Raw genomic sequence first — 19,915 nt, forward strand, 5'->3', positions numbered from 1 at the left:
ATCCAGAATCCTAGGTTGACTTCAGATATATCTCAGTGTACCAGTGGGGTCCCTCTTGTGCCTCGGTATATCAATAGAAGAAAGGATTTCATAGTGTAGTATATAAAGAACATTTATTGAAAACACATAAAAAAAAAAAAAATCGCACACAGGGTACTCACATTACCATGGCGCATCAGAGCGCCACTCTTAACAGCATGAAAAAGCGGGATATGCTGGCCGTTAACAGGGTGGTATGCTGATTGTATTCGGCAGATACACTGCCTAGCTATCCGTCCTGCCCCCTTCCCCAACGCATGTCGATACAAGGGGATTTTCGTATCTTCCTCAGGGGGACCAGGCTGGCATCTGTCATTACTACTTTCCAGATAATTGGTCTGAAGGACTTTCCCTTCAGCAGTTTCTGAGGTAGTAACCACCAACTGAGGCTTTGGGACACTCTTTGGGACAGCCGCATTGGCAAATCCAAAGCATGAATTCTCTTGTTACAAGCAGACAGGATACTGTCTCGGATTGAATTGGATGGAATTGGACATAGGGAACTGCTTCGAATTAAGCTACAATCTTTCCTAACAACCTCATGCAAAGGCTAATTGAAGGATTTCTCTTCGACCTGGCCATCCGCACAAGCTCTTGTATGGAGCTGATCTTTCTGGGAGGCAAGAACACCCTTTTCTGGGCTGTGTCTATGATCAGGCCTAGATATTCCAGCCTTCTTAGTGGCTTTAAGGAGGTTTTCTTTAGGTTGAGAATCCAACCCAGACTTTCCAGGTAACTGCTTATAATGGCCACACCTTGCTTCAAGTGAGCCACTAACTAGTCTATTAACAATAGATCATCTAAGTAAGCCAAGACAGTTATGTCCTGTGCCCTTAACCTGACTAGAGGTGGGGCTAGTACTTTTGTCAATAACCTGGGTTCTGTAGAAAGGCCGAAAGGCAAGGCTGTAAACTGAAAGTGCTTTTGTTCTACTTCGAACCGCAGAAACTTCTGGTGAGGTGGATATATAGGGATATGCATCTCTGATGTCGATGGATGTCAGAAGTTCTCCTCCTTGTAGGAGGGAAACAACCGACTTGATTGACTTCATGCAAAAGGAGCGGATCTTTAGGTACCGATTTAGATTTAGAATTGGTCTGATATCCCCATTTGGCTTTGGTACAGTAAATAGGTTTGAGTAAAACCCCAAACCTTGCTCTTGTTTTGGAATCTGTATGATCACCCCTTGAGCCAACAATTGGTCTAATGCAGAGATTGCCTTCTCCCTGGATCCTTGGGAACGTTTGATCTCAGAAAACAAGGCGGTGGAAAAATCTCAAAACTCTAGTTTGTATCCCAGAGACATTGTGGAGAGTCCATTTGTCGTGAATTTCCCTTTGCCAGACTTCCGAGTACCTCAGAAGTCTTCCCCCCACCCTTCATGAAGAAGCTTTAATATTCAGCTTTGCCGACTTGTGGCTCCAGGTCTTCCTTTGTGCCTGGGTTTGACCCCGAGAACTTCCTCTAGAGTCTGACAGTGGAAGCCATCGCCCCTGCCTAGAGATGGATACATCTAGCGCAGAAAAAAAAGTGCATTTAAACAAAGGACGTTTACCTTTTATTTTGACTGGCAAAATACTCTTTGCGCTGGAGATTGTTTGGATGTATTTATCCAAACCATCTCCAAATAGTCGTTCTCCCTTAAAGGAAAAACGAATTAGAAGGTTCTTGCAAGGCGTTTCAGCTGACCAACCCTTTAACCAAAGGATACTCCGCATGTGTACTAGAACAAGCGCAAGGCGTGATGAGGCCTGATGAATAGAATCCAACTCCAGGGCCTGTTGTGCAGGGAGCTAATTAAGAGCATCTCCTTTAAAGAGGAAGTAAACCCTAATGGGTTTACTTCCTCTTTTTTTCCCTGCAAAGGTAAAGCATAATGGACTACTATGCATCGCATAGTAGCTCATTATGTGTCACTTACCTGACACAGGAGCCAGCGAAGTCGCCGCTGTCCCCTGTAGTCCGCCGCATCCATGTTGCTGGTGGCGTCTCGCAGCTCCGACGAATCACAGCGGCGCAGCCGCGATGACGTCACTCCCGCGCATGCGCACGGGAGTCGACAAATTAGGCAAATACATTCTTGGATTTGCCGCATTTAGTGCGCCTGCGCGCCGCTGTCTACGGCGCATGCGCCGTAGACAGCGGTGCCCATTTTCGGGCAAATATCTCCTAAACCATATAGGTTTAGGAGATATTGCTTGGACCTACAGGTAAGCCTTAATCTAGGCTTACCTATAGGTCCAAGTTGTTTGGAAGGGTTTACTTCCTCTTTAAGGACTGACAGATGTCTATAGCTATGATTGCAGGCTGAGTCACGGTCCCTGCTAATGAAAAAGAAGATTAACAGACCTTCCAGCTTCTTCTCTGTTGAGTCTTTAAGCATCTGCGCATTGTCCACTGGACAAGTTAAACTCTTATCGACATTGGAAATCGCAGCATCAACTGCTGGAACTTTCCATTTTTTGAGAATTTTTCCTCCATAGGATAGAGAATGGAGAATCTCTTTGGAGGGGAAACATGCTTATCCGGATGATCCCATTCAGTATAAATAAGCTTTTCTAGTAATGCGTGTATGGAAAACGCATGCAAAGGTTAGAAAAGTTTCAAAGAACCCAAGGAGATCGGACCTTCAGCTAACATTGTTAGGGGTAACAAAGGCAGAGCAAACCATCTCTGTAAGGCTTTGTACTTCTGTGCTGTGAAGCTGAAACTTCAAATAGTGTTTCCTCCACCGAGAAATTATCGGTTTGTAATACCTCTTGATCATCTGAGGGTAATACCTCATCCTGTCCCCAAAATTCCTTTGGACCCTTCACTATCTGTAGAGAGCCTAAGGTGGGGGAAGGGGATCTAGGACGCTTCCTATCCACCTGGATAGAGGATGCCATTAAAGCCACTAATCTTCCTTCTAAGCCCTGCAGGTTAGAGGAAACTGCATCTTCAGTCACATATGAAGGCTGAAGTGTGTGAAGCAGTTGCACCACCGCTAGCTTCCAATGACTCACCCTGGCTTGCCATGTCTGATCTCTCCGAAGAGGATGACAGTGTGGAGGCATGACTGGGGTTCCCAGCGCCTGGGGGTGACACTTTAGGTACCTTTATGGTAGGTCTGGAAGACATAGTGCTAAGCGCCAAGAGCAGAGGTACACCAAACACCATTTGCTTAAAGCGGGAGTCCACCGGGACTCCGCGTTTTTTTTTTTAAAGCCAGCAGCTACAAATACTGCAGCTGCTGACTTTTAAAATAGTGACACTTACCTGTCCAGCGCACCCGCGATGTCGACACCCGAAGCCGATCGCTAGGTCGTCTGTCGGGTCCTGACGCCGCCATCTTGGGTATGGGAATCAGGAAATGGAGCCTTTCGGCTTCATTTCCCGGTTCCCTACTGCGCATGCGCGAATTGCGCTGCGCAATAAGGACGCTCCCCGCTGCCTCTGGGAGCTGTGTGTTTCCCAGCAGGCAGCGGGCACTTGCGGGAAGGGGCGGGCACTTGCGGAAAGGGGCGTAAGTTACGCCCCTTTCCGCAGAGAGCTGTCCCGGAAGTGGGTGCAGTTACCTGGATTATCCAGGTAACTGCACCCCCCTCCCCCTGAAAGGTGCCGATTGTGGCACCGGAGGGGGGGAGGGTTCCGATGAGCGGAAGGTCCACTTTAGGGTGGACCTCCGCTTTAAGAACAGTTCTAGCAAAATAATGTCACCATAATAATGCTAAGTAACAATAATTTTCCTGTACTGGAAATGTACTGGAAATGCCTGTAATACCCCTTACATGCTCAGCGTTCTATCTAATGTCTCAGTGTGTCAAACTCCTCTTTCAGGTAGGAGATCTCTGCAACTGAGTGTCTGTGATATTGCCTCAGGTGAAAGCTGATTGGCGTCACCAGCACCTCTCCCTCCTCTGCGTCGTGTGCTATATGTGGACCTTACATCTGTACACGGTGCCATGTGACCTCGGACAAGCCCCTCAGCGTCCTTCGGCAATACCCGCCCCCTCTCCTTGAATATGCCTATTTTGCGCACGAACGGCATGCATGTCTGTCTGAAGGGAGGAGGAGACGCCGCTCTTCCATTGCCGCCGGGCTCTGAGGGCCAGTATGCACAGGTATGCGACGCCGTCCTTGTAAGGACGTACTCTTGTAAGAGGAGGGGGAGAGAGAGAGGGCAGGGGGGTTCTGTCAGCAGTTTACTGACACAGAAAATTCCCATGCTGCTAAGCTTAAGCCCCGGCAGACAAGGGGGCCATGGTTTAAAAATCCCCCCTTTTTTTAAAGCCTTCTCAGCTGTGCCATCCACAGAAATATCAAATCATCAAAATATCAAAACATATTTGTTTTTATCCACTGCTGTATGCTACTAAAACCCCTTAAAGATATACATTAAGAACCCCCTCCGCTGGGACCACCCACAGAAGCTATATAGCCTAGAGAAAGAGCTGCTGAGTGGTGTAAATTACCCCCTATAGGAGGACATTCTAACAGGCATACAAAGAATATAGAAGGAAAAAGCCTCAGCCTTTTCCCTTACCTTGTCCAGGCTGCAGGATACTGCTGTAAACAGACAGATCCAAACTTCACCCATCACGGCGGGCTGTGTAGTAACAGTCAAAGACCGGGTCCCTTTAATAGCCGTTTCACTCCTTTGGACCTGTATAGCACCCCTCAGGAACAGCTTTAGGTAATGTAGCAAGACCAAGAGAGTCCTGGTTCCTAGGGTCCAGCTCTCAAGGAGAAGCTTACAGGCAAAACTTCATTCTTGTCTGCGACGCCCGGGTACTATCCTATGGCCTCAGGGGCAAGGATGGATCCTGCTGTGGAGGTTTTTTAAATATGTCATGGATCCCTCCAGGAGCTCTTCAGAGCACAATCTTCATTCATGACAAACACATTAGACACTGGCGAAAAAACTGAGGTACTCCTGGGAGGAGGAGGGGTTATATAGGAGAGTCAACTTCCTGTATTGGATTATACCAGTGTCAACATGACACATGATGTACGATAAAGAAAAGATCACGATTCTCGCGAAGTAAAAATCTTTCACATTATACAAAAAAATTGGGCTAACTTTACAGGTTATTTTTATTCATTTTTTAATTCATTAAAGTAATTTTTTCCCCAAAAAATTAATTTGAGATATTATATATATATATATATATATATATATATATATATATAATATGTTTGGGGGTTCTAAGTAATTTTGTAGCAAAAAAAATGAATTTTTTTTTAACTTGAAACCAACAAATGTCAGAAAAAGTTTTAGTGTTTAAGCGGTTAAACTTTCCTCAGTTACACACAGTCTATTCCATTGACAAATTTTTACAATGTTTATGCTTAGTTCCTCTGCTAAAGAATGTTGTGATTCTTGGCAGACTGCAATTTTTTTTTTCCCTTTCTTTTGACAGCTTCAGAAGAGCAGAGAGAATTCTTGCATAGCAAGAATCGTGAAACACTTGTCAAGATCGCAACAGGGGGAAAAAAAAATTGCGATAAAGATTCTTGACGATTAATCGTGCAGCTCTAGGTCGAATCAAATAAAGTTTTAAAATCTGCAATCATTACCCTCTCTTTATCTAGTCTTGACCCTGCCACAAATGTAAAAAATGCAATTCTGACTAAACAACAGTTTTCAGCTGTTTAAACAAAATCACACAAAGCTTTGACAATGATCCACTCAAAGAAAACTTGTGCTGAGGAAGCATGCAGGCCAACACTGTTGGCCCTTCTTCTTGAGGCGACAGCCAGCTGTCATTGTGTATCAGTGGTTTGTGTACTTGGGTCACTTTGTGGATCAGGAGTTCTTGATCACTATGCCTGTCACAGGTTAGTGAAAGCAAATATTGCATTCAGAGACAGGTAGGCAACCAGCATTTTTTTCAGATGGTCAGCAATTGTAGCCTCTGTATCTTTTCAGCACAAGTTTCCTTCAAAAGAAAAAAATGTAATGAAGTAGCAATCATTAAATTTACTCTGAATTTGGTAAACATAGGCTTCTATCAGAGGCTAAAAGCCTAAAAAGTAACACTATATAGAAAATCCAAACAGACAGCCTGCCATAATATACATGTGTTTGTTATACAGCCCACAAAGAACCATAACTATTCAATGTGGAGCAGGGGATGAAGAATCTTGCAAGCTGTCATCACATCCACCTGTTATTTAGCCACAAAACATACAAGTAGTTAAGCAGCGACGTTCACGTTGGCAGGATGGGACACAGACCGGCACACTTTGCTTACCATCCTTAACGACCACTGAACCGTTCCACAGCAGCAGAAAGAAATGGCAAGTTACTGAAAGATATTGCAGCGTTTTGTTCTAATTTTCTGAGAAAAAGTCAGAGAACATAATGTAATCAGGCTTGTCCTGTCAAAACGGATGCCTAGCTATTCAGTGCAACCTAACACTTTCACAGTGTGGAGACTAGGAAAATTATTCAACTGGACACTTACAGACAGGTATGGTCACCTGAGGCTGCTGATTCAGATGGCTTCAAGCATGATGTAGGCAGATTACCACCAAAGTTAAAATAAAAAAAATTTAAAAGACAAATGATAATTTTAAAGAGATTTTTTATTTCAGAAGAACACAGTGAAGACCATCTGAAATAACAGTCAGCAGGAAGCTTTTATAAGATCCCTAAACCATTGGACCAACAAGGGAATTAGTGGTATAAAGCAAAAAAATCCAGTGGATGATCAGCTTATAGGTATAGTTTTAAATAGGGCTCATGCTGAAGGCAGTCAGACAGTATCCTTTGTTTATTATGAACATGATTTCTTAGGTCACTGAAAATCGGAACAGCGCTAAACAAAAAAATTCACTTTTTAATGTAGGACATTATAGAAGTTCCACAATAAAAAGTTAAAAAAATATAAATATTCTTCCTATTAAATTTCCTCTACTTAAATATTCAGCCTGCCAAAGACATTCTCCAGAAGATGGTAGCTTTTGGTTTGTTGTGCAGATCCAATGGACTCAAAACATTGCGCTAGTGAACCAGCACACATCTGCAGATCAGGAGTTGAAGAAAAAAATATAAATACTGCGCTAAAGTATTACATACTTGGAAAACCAAAGTAGCAACAAAAACCATCAAACATCCCTATGGTGCAAATAAAGTAGTGAATAAAATAAGTTACGCTAAAAAAAAAATTAACAGTCACAATTAAAGTGACACGAAGTGCAAATAACAAATACTCTAAAGAATCGTGATCTTTCAGAAGATGTCCATGTGCACACACAGCAATGAATATATGTAAGGCAAAATTAGGTGGATAAATGAAAACATGAATGAAAAATGAACAAGTCCAATTAAATTGTAAATTCCAACACTCGTCAGTCTTCACTGGAGAGTATGATGAAAAAGCGAAAAGAGATGGATCACAATCTGAGGAGAGGGAACTTTGTGAGTAGGAACCCTTACCAGATCGGAAGGACCCCCTCAAGAGCGGCGTCTTGAGCACAGGCAGAATAAGCCCTCTGCGGGCACTGTGCTGGAGTGATCCCTGCTTATTACTGGAACACGCTGGAGGCATCGGATATCCATCAGTCCCTGCAGAGGGCTTATTCTGGTCTGGTAAGGGTTCCTACTCACCGAGTTCCCTCTCCTCAGTTTGTTATCCATATCTCTTCACTTTTTCATCATCCACTCCTTCCAGTGAAGAATGACCAGTAGGGATAAGTTCAGGCGCATTCGCATGGTCCACGTGCTGAGCCGGCCAGGAAGTCGGCGCTGCGCTAATCACAGGCAGAGAGACATTGCCCGATCTCTGCAGCCGCACATTGGGGCAACGTCTCAGTAAGGGTTCCTACTCACAGAGTTCCCTCTCCTCAGATTGTGATCCATCTCTTCACTTTTTCATCATACTCTCCAGTGAAGACTGACAAGTATTGGAATTTACAATTTAATTGGACGTGTTCATTTTTCATTCATTTTTTCATTTATCCGCCTAATTTTGCCTCACGTATATTCATTGCTGTGTGTGCACATGGACATCTTCTGAAAGAGCACAATTCTTTACAGTATGTTATTTGCACTTTGTGTCACTTTAATCGTGACTGCTCATTTTTTTAGCTTAACTTATTTCATTTACTACTAGATCAGGAGTTGGGACTTTTGATGCCAGAGAAAGCCAGGCAACTAGCATCCTAAGGGGGGTAAGTCACAATATTTTGTTTAAAGTGTAACCAAACTACTCTCTAGCAAAAACCTTCCCATTGGATTTATATGTTCATTGAACATATTTTATACATGCTTTTACCTGTAACCTCCCACCCTCCCCGCTTGAGCAGACCTCCAAAAGCCGTATTAATGCTGCTGCGCACAACCATTTAAAATTTGAGGTCAGCAGCCACAGCAGACTCCGTTGTCACTTCTCCCCCAGCTACTATATAAAATGCTATGTAGGAAGGTGAGGGGCAAGGGCACTGGCCATCAGAGTGTCAAATTTTCTAGCAAGTTTAAAAGGCACATTGAATATGTAAAGAAAAATTGTGTTTTTACTTGCAATTTTTTTACGTTACTGACAGTTTCTCTTTAAGTTCTTGCAGTTTCACACAGCAAGATATGCATAATGTAGTAAAATGCATGTACAGTGAGTATAGAAAAGAATCACCCCCTTTAAAATATTCACATGTTGCTGCTTTGCAGCCTGTATCTGCAGAGTAATTGGATTGCATTTCTCCATTTCCAGTGACACAAGAAAATTCTAATAATCAGAATAAATCAAACTGGGGCTGCACTATTTGAATTCCTGGAATCCACAGGTTACAAGTATCATCAACCTCTAGTTGTTGCATTTAGTATATATGTACTGTATCACACAGCATGCATGCTTCAAACATCATTTACAGCAACCAAGTCCAGATCATGTCATGCATGTCACTGCAAACGGTAATAAAAGCTGCAATTTGAAGAAAACATTTTCATTTTCAAGTTTTGAATTGATGGAAAACATATAGAAGCATTGTGTAACACTCAGATCTGCAGGAGGCTGTTGTCAAAAGGTATAAAACGCACACCATGACCTCAGACAAGCAGACCTCTGTGCACCAAGCTGAAAGAATGTCATTTCCAGACATGTTCTAAAGTAGTGTCAAGGACTCTTTAGAGGTGGGTAGTATAAATGAACAGCTTAGAATGAAAATAACTGTGGCTCTATGTATGTTGTTACCTGGAGACCAGCAAAAATACGCTATGCTCGAAATTTATATAAAAGCATGAGAAAATGCATCAGTTCAGCCTGGTTGTAGGAAAACAAAAATGCACTTCCTAACACTCAGCACACAGGCTCTGTATACTTACGGCTCTCCTCAGACCTCTGAAAGAAGCTGTCCTCTGCTTGCATACATGCACCTCACTCACACTATACTGGAGTAGTTCCCTGTCTAAATGGGTACACTGGGACCCACTGAATCCATATGCTCCAGGCGGTGGGCATTTAGGGGGTATAGTCTAGCAATGGGACACAGAGAAAATATATATGGCAATTAAACTTGTCCATTACAATATTAAAAACTTTCTGCCTAGATCACACACACTACATAGCCTGTATCGGCCACGTCCCATCTAAAGATGATGCTTGTCAAATATGAGAATCAAAATGAGTAAGCTGGAGAATCGTTACCAAATACAGTCTGTAAAATGGTGTCAAGAAATCTATTCCATCTCAAGAAAATTTAGCTGGGAGTAATTAAAAATGGAAAACATTTACACAATGAAAAACTGTTCAGCGTTACATTACAGGCACAAATATGCATTTTTTAACAGCCTCCTGATTTAAATAAGTTGAGATGAGGTCAAATGGCAAAACTGCCTTTCTAAAAAAGAAACTCACCAAGTCTGTTCCAAAATGTATATTTTAACAATGATAGGATACTAATAGGGCACATTTTACACTGGTCGCTATATACCACTATTATTTGCTCATGGCTACATGGAGACTCATTCCTCCTACTACAGAAGGGAAAACAGCAATAATCCGGCCCTAGAAAAATCACTCAATTCCCCCATAAACAGTGTTGGGGGAATTCCTCCCGTGGAGCCACCTGTCTATGGCTGGCTTTAACCTCCCTGGCGGTATGATGATTTTAGGTGCTGAAAGCGGTACAAGTATTTTGCATGAAAATTTGGCGTTTTATATTGTAGGCCTGTAATTCTTAGGAATAACTCACTTAAATCTGTCCAAACCAGAGTCTAGCAGACATACATCCCAGGTATGATAAAATTTGAAAAATGAAATCATAAATTATAATGTAATAAATTATAGCAAATAATATAATAATAAAAAATATTCAATATTGTAATCAAATACACTGATATTTTCTCAGTTGCAGAATTGTCACTGTCATTACTTTGCAGTGTTTGATAATGGATCTCCCCACAAATAGCTATCGCTCAATTCTTCGAGTGATTCTAATTTATTATCTGTTTTCTAGCAACTTTTGATGTAAAGGGAGAGTTTTGGTTACTATCGACAATCTCCAGTTTCCAGGCAGAAAGAACAGTTTTTATAATGTAAAACTGCATGCAGGACACTGGGCAGAACACTAGGGACAAAGGGGATGTGAAATAATTACATACAGCACTGTAATCTGTAAGATTACGTTATACTGTATGTAACGTGGGTTTTACTTTTTGAATTTGGCGCTGTTCTCAGTCCCCGTGCATCGCAACGCTCGCAGGGAACGGAGCCCGGCAATGTGATAGATCGAGCGGAGGACGGCTCTCTCGCACTGCAGGGAGATATCGCTGGATCCAGGGGACAAGGTAAGTAACCTCTTCCTGGATTCAGCGATGCGATCCCGAGTCTGGCTCGGGGTTACCACTAATGGTACTAAATGTTCACCCCGAGCCAGACTTGGGAATACCGCCAGGGGGGTTAATCACCAAAATGCAAAACAAATTGAAACTTTGGATGTAAAGTGAACACCTTTCTAATCAGTGTAGCTATTGAAAGGACTTGAAAAGTCTCTTTAAGTCCTGTAAGTTAATCAGAATCTGAAATATCAGTTTTCGATTAATCACAAAGTTAGCATTTCGAAAGTTAGTACAGGTCTGCTAGAGTGCAACATGTACTCCAAGTTCACTTTTTACTTTCACAGATGGCCAGTTTCTAGCAATAGCGTTCCTGTTTGAGCATACAGAACTTCTAGTTGTACACACTAGAGAATGTGAAAGCCTTTTTTACCTTCTGCATATGTAGCAATCTCAAGGTAGGTCACAGTCAAACTTGCCAAATCCAGACTTCCAGCGACACAGTTGGTCCCATTCCCACCAGTAGGCACAGATTTTAGTTCTTATAATGGGCACCCGCTGGTGAGCATTGTGCACACACAACGGGTCTGTGTGAACTGAAGTAATAGGACAGAAGGCAAACTGCCCTGTCTATTCATTGGGATTGCAATGGACAACGTGACGGGTGTGAACCAACCCTTTTTTGTTAAAAACTAGCTAATGCTACAAAACTGATAATAGAATCTAGGGTTAAGCCTCATACACACTATCAGTTTTTCTGCCGAGTTTTTCCTTCGTTTACCAAAAGCATGTAGTGCAAGGGCCTGCCTGATTGAATTCATATTGAAATGCCTAAGGTTTGACCTCATATTATATGGTTTTGGTAACTCTGAAGGAAAAACTCATCAGAAAAACTGATAGTGTGGGGCTTGAGGGTTTCTTTTCACCTTTATGTTGGCTTCAGACACTTTGGTAAATACATTTTTTACTGCATATGACCCCAATGCCAGAGGCTTCAGAAAGCAATAGATCTGGCTAAGTCAGGAATCCAATAAAGCTTAATTAGCTACCACTTAACCAAAATGTTACAGTACAGCAATCCAAAAGGATCCATATTATCATCCTCCCCTGTATTAGCTTTAAAACAAAAAACTCAGCTTTTTGAATGATGCCAAGATCATTCATTTCATCTTGATAAGGTTAAGATGGGGGTGCCGCAATGCCTAGGCATGCTGAGCACGGCAAGAATCTCTGCCTTTTTCTGACATTTTGCAGACTGCGGTCAGAACTTGCTTCTGCTTTTTTGCAATTAAATATTACCCAACTTCCCCAAATTGTGAACTAAAATATAAAAAGGAAATTCTATGGCTTGCTTAGGCTGGTGAAACTATTTAGGTATTTTCTATCTTTTCATCTTTGAGGCTGGGTTCACACATGCTGCAGCCGCAAATCACAGCAGGGGGTCCCACTGTATCCCTGTTCACTGATTTAGGTGCGAATCAGGTCCGAATTTCTGCCTGAATTCGCACCCGATTCAGAATCAAAGACACACAGGACCCTTTTCAAATGCAGACCACGACCGCCCCTGAGGTGTGTGAACCAACTCCATTGAGAGCTGGTCACACCCTTGTGTTAATACAGAGAAACCCACATCCAATTCACATATGTGGCCTGAAGAATTATGTAGCAAGGTGAAAATTTAATGCACTGTGATGTCAGGTCTATTCTATAAATACTTATTAGTGGAGCTGAAATATGTTAATTGGACCTCCAGATAAAACTGACATTCAGAGTTTAAATACATTGAGATTTCACCTGTCAAAAGATTTGTAATGAGAGCGCAGGGGTTCAGGGTTGCGCTGTGTACAGAACGCAGGGTTCATGGGTGAGCTTCATGCAGGGTTCAGCTCACCCCAACTAACGCCCCTTTACTACTAGATCTGCACCCCCCCCCCCCCCAACTACTACCCTGCCACTCACCACTGACAGACCTCCACAATCACAAACCACCACCTCCCAAATAACAGCCATCACCCAACTAATAACCACCACCCAACTACTGCCCCCACTACCAGACCAGGAAGAGCGGGAGAGAGCCGGAGGTGGCGGCCGGGGGCTGCTGCGGAACACATGACAAGGCCTGGTAGGCCAGATTGGCCCGCAGGCCTTATGTTTAACACCTGTGCAGTGTATGCCGAGCAGAAAAACAAAAAATACTGCATGTGTGTGGACTGAGTGGTGTTAGTCCAGTTGTCTTTTAATGAACTACTAAACACTCCCACTGATCGATCTCTACAGCACAAAGGCTAATCATTCTGTAGTCCAAAATGAGAACCAAAAAAAGGCTGTAACAAAAAGGTAACACTGGTACAACAAAAGATCAAACTACACTACAGGCATTTGCTCAAAGTGCCTCTATACTGCTTGAAAAATCCAGGACTAAAAATTGCACAGGAAATGCACACTGATTCTGTCTAATAACTTTCCTTTGAATGATGAACCTAGTATAAAAATGCTACCGAGTAAGCAGGATTGTTCTATTCTTACCTTGGGTTTCTTTCCAAAGAGCCACAACTTCCCCTTAGCCTTGCCCATTGTAATCTTTGGGTCATTCCGCATTACTTCCTGTTTTGGGGTACTGATTGTACCATCTGAAACTGTCCTGTAAATATGTAGACTGTAATCTTCAAACGGGTAGTCCACAGGGGGTTCAAAACCAGATTTAAAGCAGTCCACCACAATCTGAGAGTCCTGTATCAAAATAAATTGGGTAATATATCCAGAAAACCAAACATTTATATTGCAATACAAACACCATAGGAACTTCAGCATTAGTGTAAATCACAATCTAACCTGTCTGCATTCCATTAGGTTTCTTGGTCAGCCAGTGACTCCACATGTACGAACATAACACAACCAATCTGCCAAAGTTAAATGCTATTCATCCGATAAGGAATGCGGTTTTGGCACAATGAAGCTATACACAGTATAATAATGTATCTAAACTACAGCCTTACATCTCTGCAACTGATTTGCTCTGAGCTACAAGAATTTTTTTTGGGCTTCTTTAACAGGGCTCATACATAAGCCCTGTTAAAGCTGAACTGAAAGGGCTTTATAAGTATGTCTTATACATTTCAGTATTACCTACGATTTTCTTTTGAGGGCACACTGTCATGCATGCATAGTTTAGTGAACATTCTCCACATGCCCTGGGTACCAGGATGAATTTTAACTCCTGCATGCATGTGTGGTGTTACATCATCTTGGGCCAGCCAATCAAGATAGCCAAACATGCACATTAGAGCAAAACCTTTCACGTAGACTTTAGTACTGCTTTAAGCCTAGAGCAGTTGCATGTATAGGTTTCTAAATGTGATTATATGTAGCGATTTCCTTTTAATTCTATGAAGCGTGAAAAACATTTGACAAAGAATATATCCCTTTTGGTTTAAACAGGAAATAAAGCCTCAAATAAAAATAAAAACCCCTGCACGACAAAGGCATAATGAGCTAGTATGCATAGAGCATACTAGCTCATTATGAATTACTTACCTTTAATCGAAGCCCCAGAAGCAGTCCTCGTTCGTCTCCTCCGACGCCACCATCTATCCCGGAGTGACTTCCAGGTATCGAGGCTCCGGCGATCCCGTGTCGCCTTTAGCAATGGCACACTTAGACAGCGGTGCCGCTATTTCTGCAAATATCTCCTAAACCTTTTAGGTTTGGGAGAGATTTCTTGCACCTGCAGGTAAGCCTTAATTTAGGCTTACATGTAGGCTAAAGTGGTTGTAAAGGGTTTACAACCACTTTAATGGTACACTATACTTTTGGAATTGGCAACATATTCACCACTTTTACATTTGCGGATATAATTTTGTGTTCTTTTGTTCCTGATGAAAGAATGGTGAGCCCTCAAAACACCACTGGTTTTACCTTCTGATCTTTCATAAAGGTCATTAACTCTATACTTATTACTCCTACCTTTTACATTTACTTTTGGACTGCTCCAAGGACCTATAGGGACAGTCCATATCATAGAAAGTTGCCACTTAAACTAAAAACCACACCTGAATATATTTACCTTTGGGTTCAGTATTTCACAAACATTACTATTTGTTAGGGAATTCATGACCTCTTATAATGCATAGCATATTTACCCTCATGCCCCACTTGCCGATATACAGGCTTCATTTTTGTGTTGCGTTACAGATATAAGATATTAGGACTGACAGTTTAGCAGTTCATATATTATCGGACATGAAATGCCAACCTAATCTACATGAAAGCTGTGAATCCCTTCTGCAACTCCCACACACTCACCCTGCGTTCATCTACAGACTTGGCAGCCTGTACCATTCCTTCTAAGCACTTGGAGATAATTGGGATAACTTTACGCTCTGCATCAGCAAAACCTTTGTAACACTCGCTCAGCTTCACAGTCCTCCGTTCATCCATTTCTTGAAGGTGCTGTGAAGGGAAAGCATGGGGTTGCATCAGACATTAAAGGGTCACTATGGTGAAAAGTACAGATTTTTAAAAATGAATATTTCATAGTGCTATTCTGAGTGTAATGAACACGCTTCACATTACATCAGGACAAAATCCTGATTTGGATGACACTTATGTTAGAATTTAATAAAGCAAAAGTACAATGTGGAAAATGAAAAATTCCAAGCAGGTAATTGGCAAGCAGCCTTCATTCACTACAGGTCCTCTAAGCAAATAGGTAAGCAAAGAGCATAAACTAACGATTCTGTTGCGGTCTAGGTCAAGGCCGCAATAACCTAATGCCACAGCACTAGAAGGAAAAATAGTATTTGTTTGTCATACTTACCTGTAAAATCCTTTTATTTGAGTACATCATGGGACACACAGGCTAATATTCATTACCTACTGGATTATACTTCATCTCCAGGTGGACACTGGTAGACCAAAAGGTCTTTAGACAGGAAGTGATCCCCTATATAACCCCTCCCATACAGGAAGTACTTCAGTTTTGTAGCAAGCACTGAACGCTCCAAAGGGGGGGGGGGGGGGGGGACTCTGTGTCCCATGATGTACTCAAAGAAAGGATTTTACAGGTAAGTATGACGAAAAAATACTATTTTCTTTTTCATACATCATGGGACACAGAGTTAGGCTAATATTCATTATCTACTGGGACATCCCAGAGCAATAGCCTTGAGGGGAGGGAGACACTCTGCCAAACAATAGCCATCAGACCTTATACAGCAGCCTGCAGTACATTCATATAACATTTTGTGAACGCATGCACTGAAGACCAGGTACCAGCCTTACAAATCTAAGCCACAGATACCCGATGGCAAAAAGCCCAGGAAGTTCCTACACCCCCTGGTAGAATGAGCTCTCACCCTAAAAGAAGGAGCTTTACGTTTCAGACCATAGGCCTGAATGACCAATTGACGGACCCAATTGGCAATGGAAGCTGCCTGCCCCTTCTTGGGTCCTTTTGGTAAAACAAAAATGGAGTCTGATCCTCGGATCCCATCAGATCTAGACAAATAAACCTTGACTGCCCGGACAACGAGTCAGAAAAAAAGGTGGCAAAATAATGTCCTGATTTAAATGAAAGGCTGACACCACTTTTGGCAAAGGATAGACAAGTAATGCGACCCTGTCCTGGTGAAGGGTCAAGTATGGTTCCCTGCATGAAAGGGCCGCCAACTCCGACACCCTTCTAGCCGAGGTGATGGCAATCAGGAAGGCTAGCTTGCGTGACAGCAAGTCTAATGGAATTTCCTTGATAGGTACAAATGGTTGTTTCTGTAACACAGACAGCACCAAGTTCACGTCCCAAGGACACATAGGTGACCTAACTGGGGGAAGCAAATGAGTTGCCACCTACATAAAGGTTCGGTCCAGCGAATGGGAGGCTAAAGGCCTTTAGAAGAATACTGACAGGGCTGAAATCTGACCTCTGTACTCAAAGCCAATCTGATTTCCACAGCTGACTGTAGAAAAGAGAATTCTCCCAAAAACGTATTTCTGAGGATACAATTTTCTGACTTCACACCAAGCAATATAAGTCTTCCAGACCTTATGATAGATCTTCTTAGTGACAGCTTTTCTACCATTCACTAGGGTAGATACCATCAAATTTAGAGACTGTAAATTGGGGGGGGGGGGGGATATAGGACCTTGAGACAGTAGCTTGGGATGATGTGGAAGCAGCCATGGCCCATCTATTGTCAGTCTCACAATCTCCGGGAACCAGGGCCTTCTGAGTAAGGCTGGTGCCACCAAAATGACTGGAACCCCCCCCCCCCCCCCTCTATGAAGCCTGTGCAACAAATGTGGAAGGAGAGGGTTCGGCAGGAAAGAATAAACCAGGGAGTACTGGCTCCATGGAACTACCAGAGCATCTGCTCCGATTGCCAGAGGATCTCATTTGGGACACAAACTGCTGTAGCTTGTTGAACCTGAATGACAGTAGGTCAACCTCTGGCCATCCCCAATGCTGGAAAATTTCCTGGAACACTCCCTGGTGTAGGGACCATTCCCCTGGGCAGATATGCTGGTGGCTGAGAATATGCCTTCTACTCCTGGGATAAGGACTGCCAATATTATTTGCACATGTCCCTCTGCCCAGGCTAGTATGTGGTTCCTCTCCTTCAGAGCTGAATGACTCCTGGTACTGCCTTGGTGGTTTATATAGGCCACTGCAGTGGCATGTTCGGACTGAACCCTGATAGGACAGTCCTGAAGCTCCACCGTCCAAGACCGTAGGGCCAGATGTACTGCCCGTAATTCCAAGATGTTGATAGGCAGAATCTGTTCCGTCCTTGACCATTTCCCCTGAGCTGCAAGCCCCTCTAGTCACTCCCCAGCCTGAGAGACTGTAGTCAGTACTCTCCAAGTTACTGGTAGGAAGAATTACATTTTCGCAGGTTCTGATCCTGCAACCACCAGTTCAGGCTTAAGCGTGCCCGAGGAGATAAGAACATTGGATAATCCAGGGCTTGTCCTCTTCTGTTTTAAACCAACAAGAAGTCTGGAATGGAACTAGGCATAGGGCACTGCCTCGAAGGAGGACCCCATCCTCCCTAGAGGACTCATACAGAGTTGGAGGGTTGGCTGGTGCTGCTTATCTGAAACACCATATCTTTCAGGGCACAAATCCCTATGGGTGGAGAAAATACCTTTGCTTGGACCGTATCTAGGAGCAGACCTAAATACTTTAAACTTTGAGCTGGGCTCAAGGTTGACTTTTTGTTATTTATGATCCAGCCTAAGCTTTCCAAATACCGCACTGTGTATGTTATGCTCTGTTCTAGAGCCTGTAGTGAGTGATCTCTGAGCAGGCAGTCATCCAGATACCCGAGCACCAAGATCCCTTGGGCCCTTAAAAAACCCAGTACTTGTGCTAAGACCTTTTGTGAACACCCGGGGAGCTGTAGCAAGCCCGAAGGGTAGCACCACAAACTGAAAATGACGTTCCTCTACTGCAAATGTACTGCAGGAACCTCTGAGGCTGAAAGATAGGACCGTGTAAATACACTTCTTTTATATCGATGGAGGCTAAAAAGGCTCCCACCTGGAGTGAGGCTATTACGGAGAGGACAGACTCCATATGAAAGGACTTGATCAGCAGATATTCGATCAGGGATCTTCGGTCCAAAATGGGCCTTGTGTCCCAGTTTGGTTTTTGAATGGTAAATAGGTTCAAGTAAAACCCTGTGCCCCTTTTCGGATACAGGAACCTCTACAATCACTCCTTGATGCACTAAATGATATAGTGCCTGAAGTAATAAGTCTTTTTGGAGGATACGAGGGAACGCTGGATCTTAGAAACCTCTGAGGGGGAATCCCCCGCAACTCCAGCTTGTAACCGCGGGATATAGCTGACTCGTCCTGAACTACTGTTCTCCAAATGTCCGCAAAGTGCAGCAGCTTTCCCCCCCCCCCCCACCCGATAGAGTGGGGGCGTCCCCTCAAAATGAGGGCTTGGTGCTAGGTTTAGAAGAGTTTTGTACAGAGGGCTTTTTCTGGCCCTGGGCTTGCCCCTGGCTCTAGCGCCCCATGAAAGGGGAAACCTGCTAATAACTTTTTATACGGAAGCTCGGCTGACGAGTTCTTAAGCCACAAAAGTCTGTGCATATGTACAGACAAGAGAGCCAAACGAGAAACCTGCTGTATTGAATCCTTAAAGGTGTCAACAGCAAAACATAGCGCTCGAGGAACATCTGTCTTATTTTCAGCCAGATCTGTCAGGCTATCTGACGTGATCCTTTGCAGACTGGCAGACATCAATTGCTGCAACAGCTGGCTGAATAACTAAACTGGCCAATGAAAAGAAGCTTTTAATAATGACTCCAATTTCTTGTGAACAGGGTCTTTCAAGTTCTGTGCGTTATCTACTGGAAAAGTTAAGTTCTTGTTTAAGAAAGACTACGGCTGACATGCTCCACTTCTTAAAATTATCATCCATGGGATATAAAAGGGAAAACCTCTTAAGGAGGAACAAAAATCCTGTCAGGATGTTCCCCATCAGCATACACCGACTGTTCCAACAGAGGGTGTAAGGGGAAAGACTGAAGAGGCCTCAGGGATCCCAAAGAGGACCAGGGGGCTCAGTAACCTCTGCAAGAGGCAACTTAAAGGTAGAACAAACCATCTTGGTAAGAGAAAGGATCAAAAGCCTCTGTGCGGAGGCAGACATCAACTGGATATCTCCTTGTCCAGATTGCTTGGCAGCAGACTCATCCGCCAGGCCCTCCACAGAATCCTGAGCTTTTAGCTCTTCCCTATCCTCAACCCATCCCTGCTGCAAACTAGGAAGCTCTGGGGAGGGGGATCTGTCACGCTTCTTGCCACCCTGTGGGATGGAGGTACTCATGCCAGCAATCCTGTGCTCGAACCTGGCTAGGGCCGAGGAAAGTTCATCCTTGGTGATAAAGGGTGAAGCAGCAGCGTTGACTGTAGGCACAATACCAGATAGGCGCAGCTGCTCAGATTGCCCGGAAGCCTCTGGTCTTTTAGGGGATACACTAGGAATACGACTAGGTTCATCAGGAACTGACTCCTTAGGTGTGCCCTTCCCTGTATTGTTAGTCCATAGGGGCTTGGTGAGCCCTATTAAAGGATCTCCCTTATTAGATGTGTTAATACTACACCCAG

General features: G+C 43.4%; 1 protein-coding gene across 2 annotated transcripts in view; it reads right to left on the reverse strand.

Moving 5' to 3' along the window:
- FNBP1L (formin binding protein 1 like) overlaps positions 1-19,915 on the reverse strand; it is a 245,367-nt gene that overhangs the window by 43,021 nt on the left and 182,431 nt on the right. For both annotated transcript variants that reach the window (XM_077452895.1, XM_077452894.1), the window contains exons 8-9: positions 15,098-15,244; positions 13,322-13,525 (exon numbers count right to left, since the gene is read on the reverse strand). In XM_077452895.1, the coding sequence (XP_077309021.1) occupies positions 13,322-13,525; positions 15,098-15,244 (351 nt within the window). The remainder of the gene's footprint in view (positions 1-13,321; positions 13,526-15,097; positions 15,245-19,915) is intronic.

Source organism: Lithobates pipiens, unplaced genomic scaffold (assembly GCF_037356315.1).
Source record: "Lithobates pipiens isolate NorthernLeopardFrog02 unplaced genomic scaffold, aLitPip1_a1.2 Scaffold_23, whole genome shotgun sequence".
NCBI classification, from domain to species: Eukaryota; Metazoa; Chordata; class Amphibia; order Anura; family Ranidae; genus Lithobates; species Lithobates pipiens.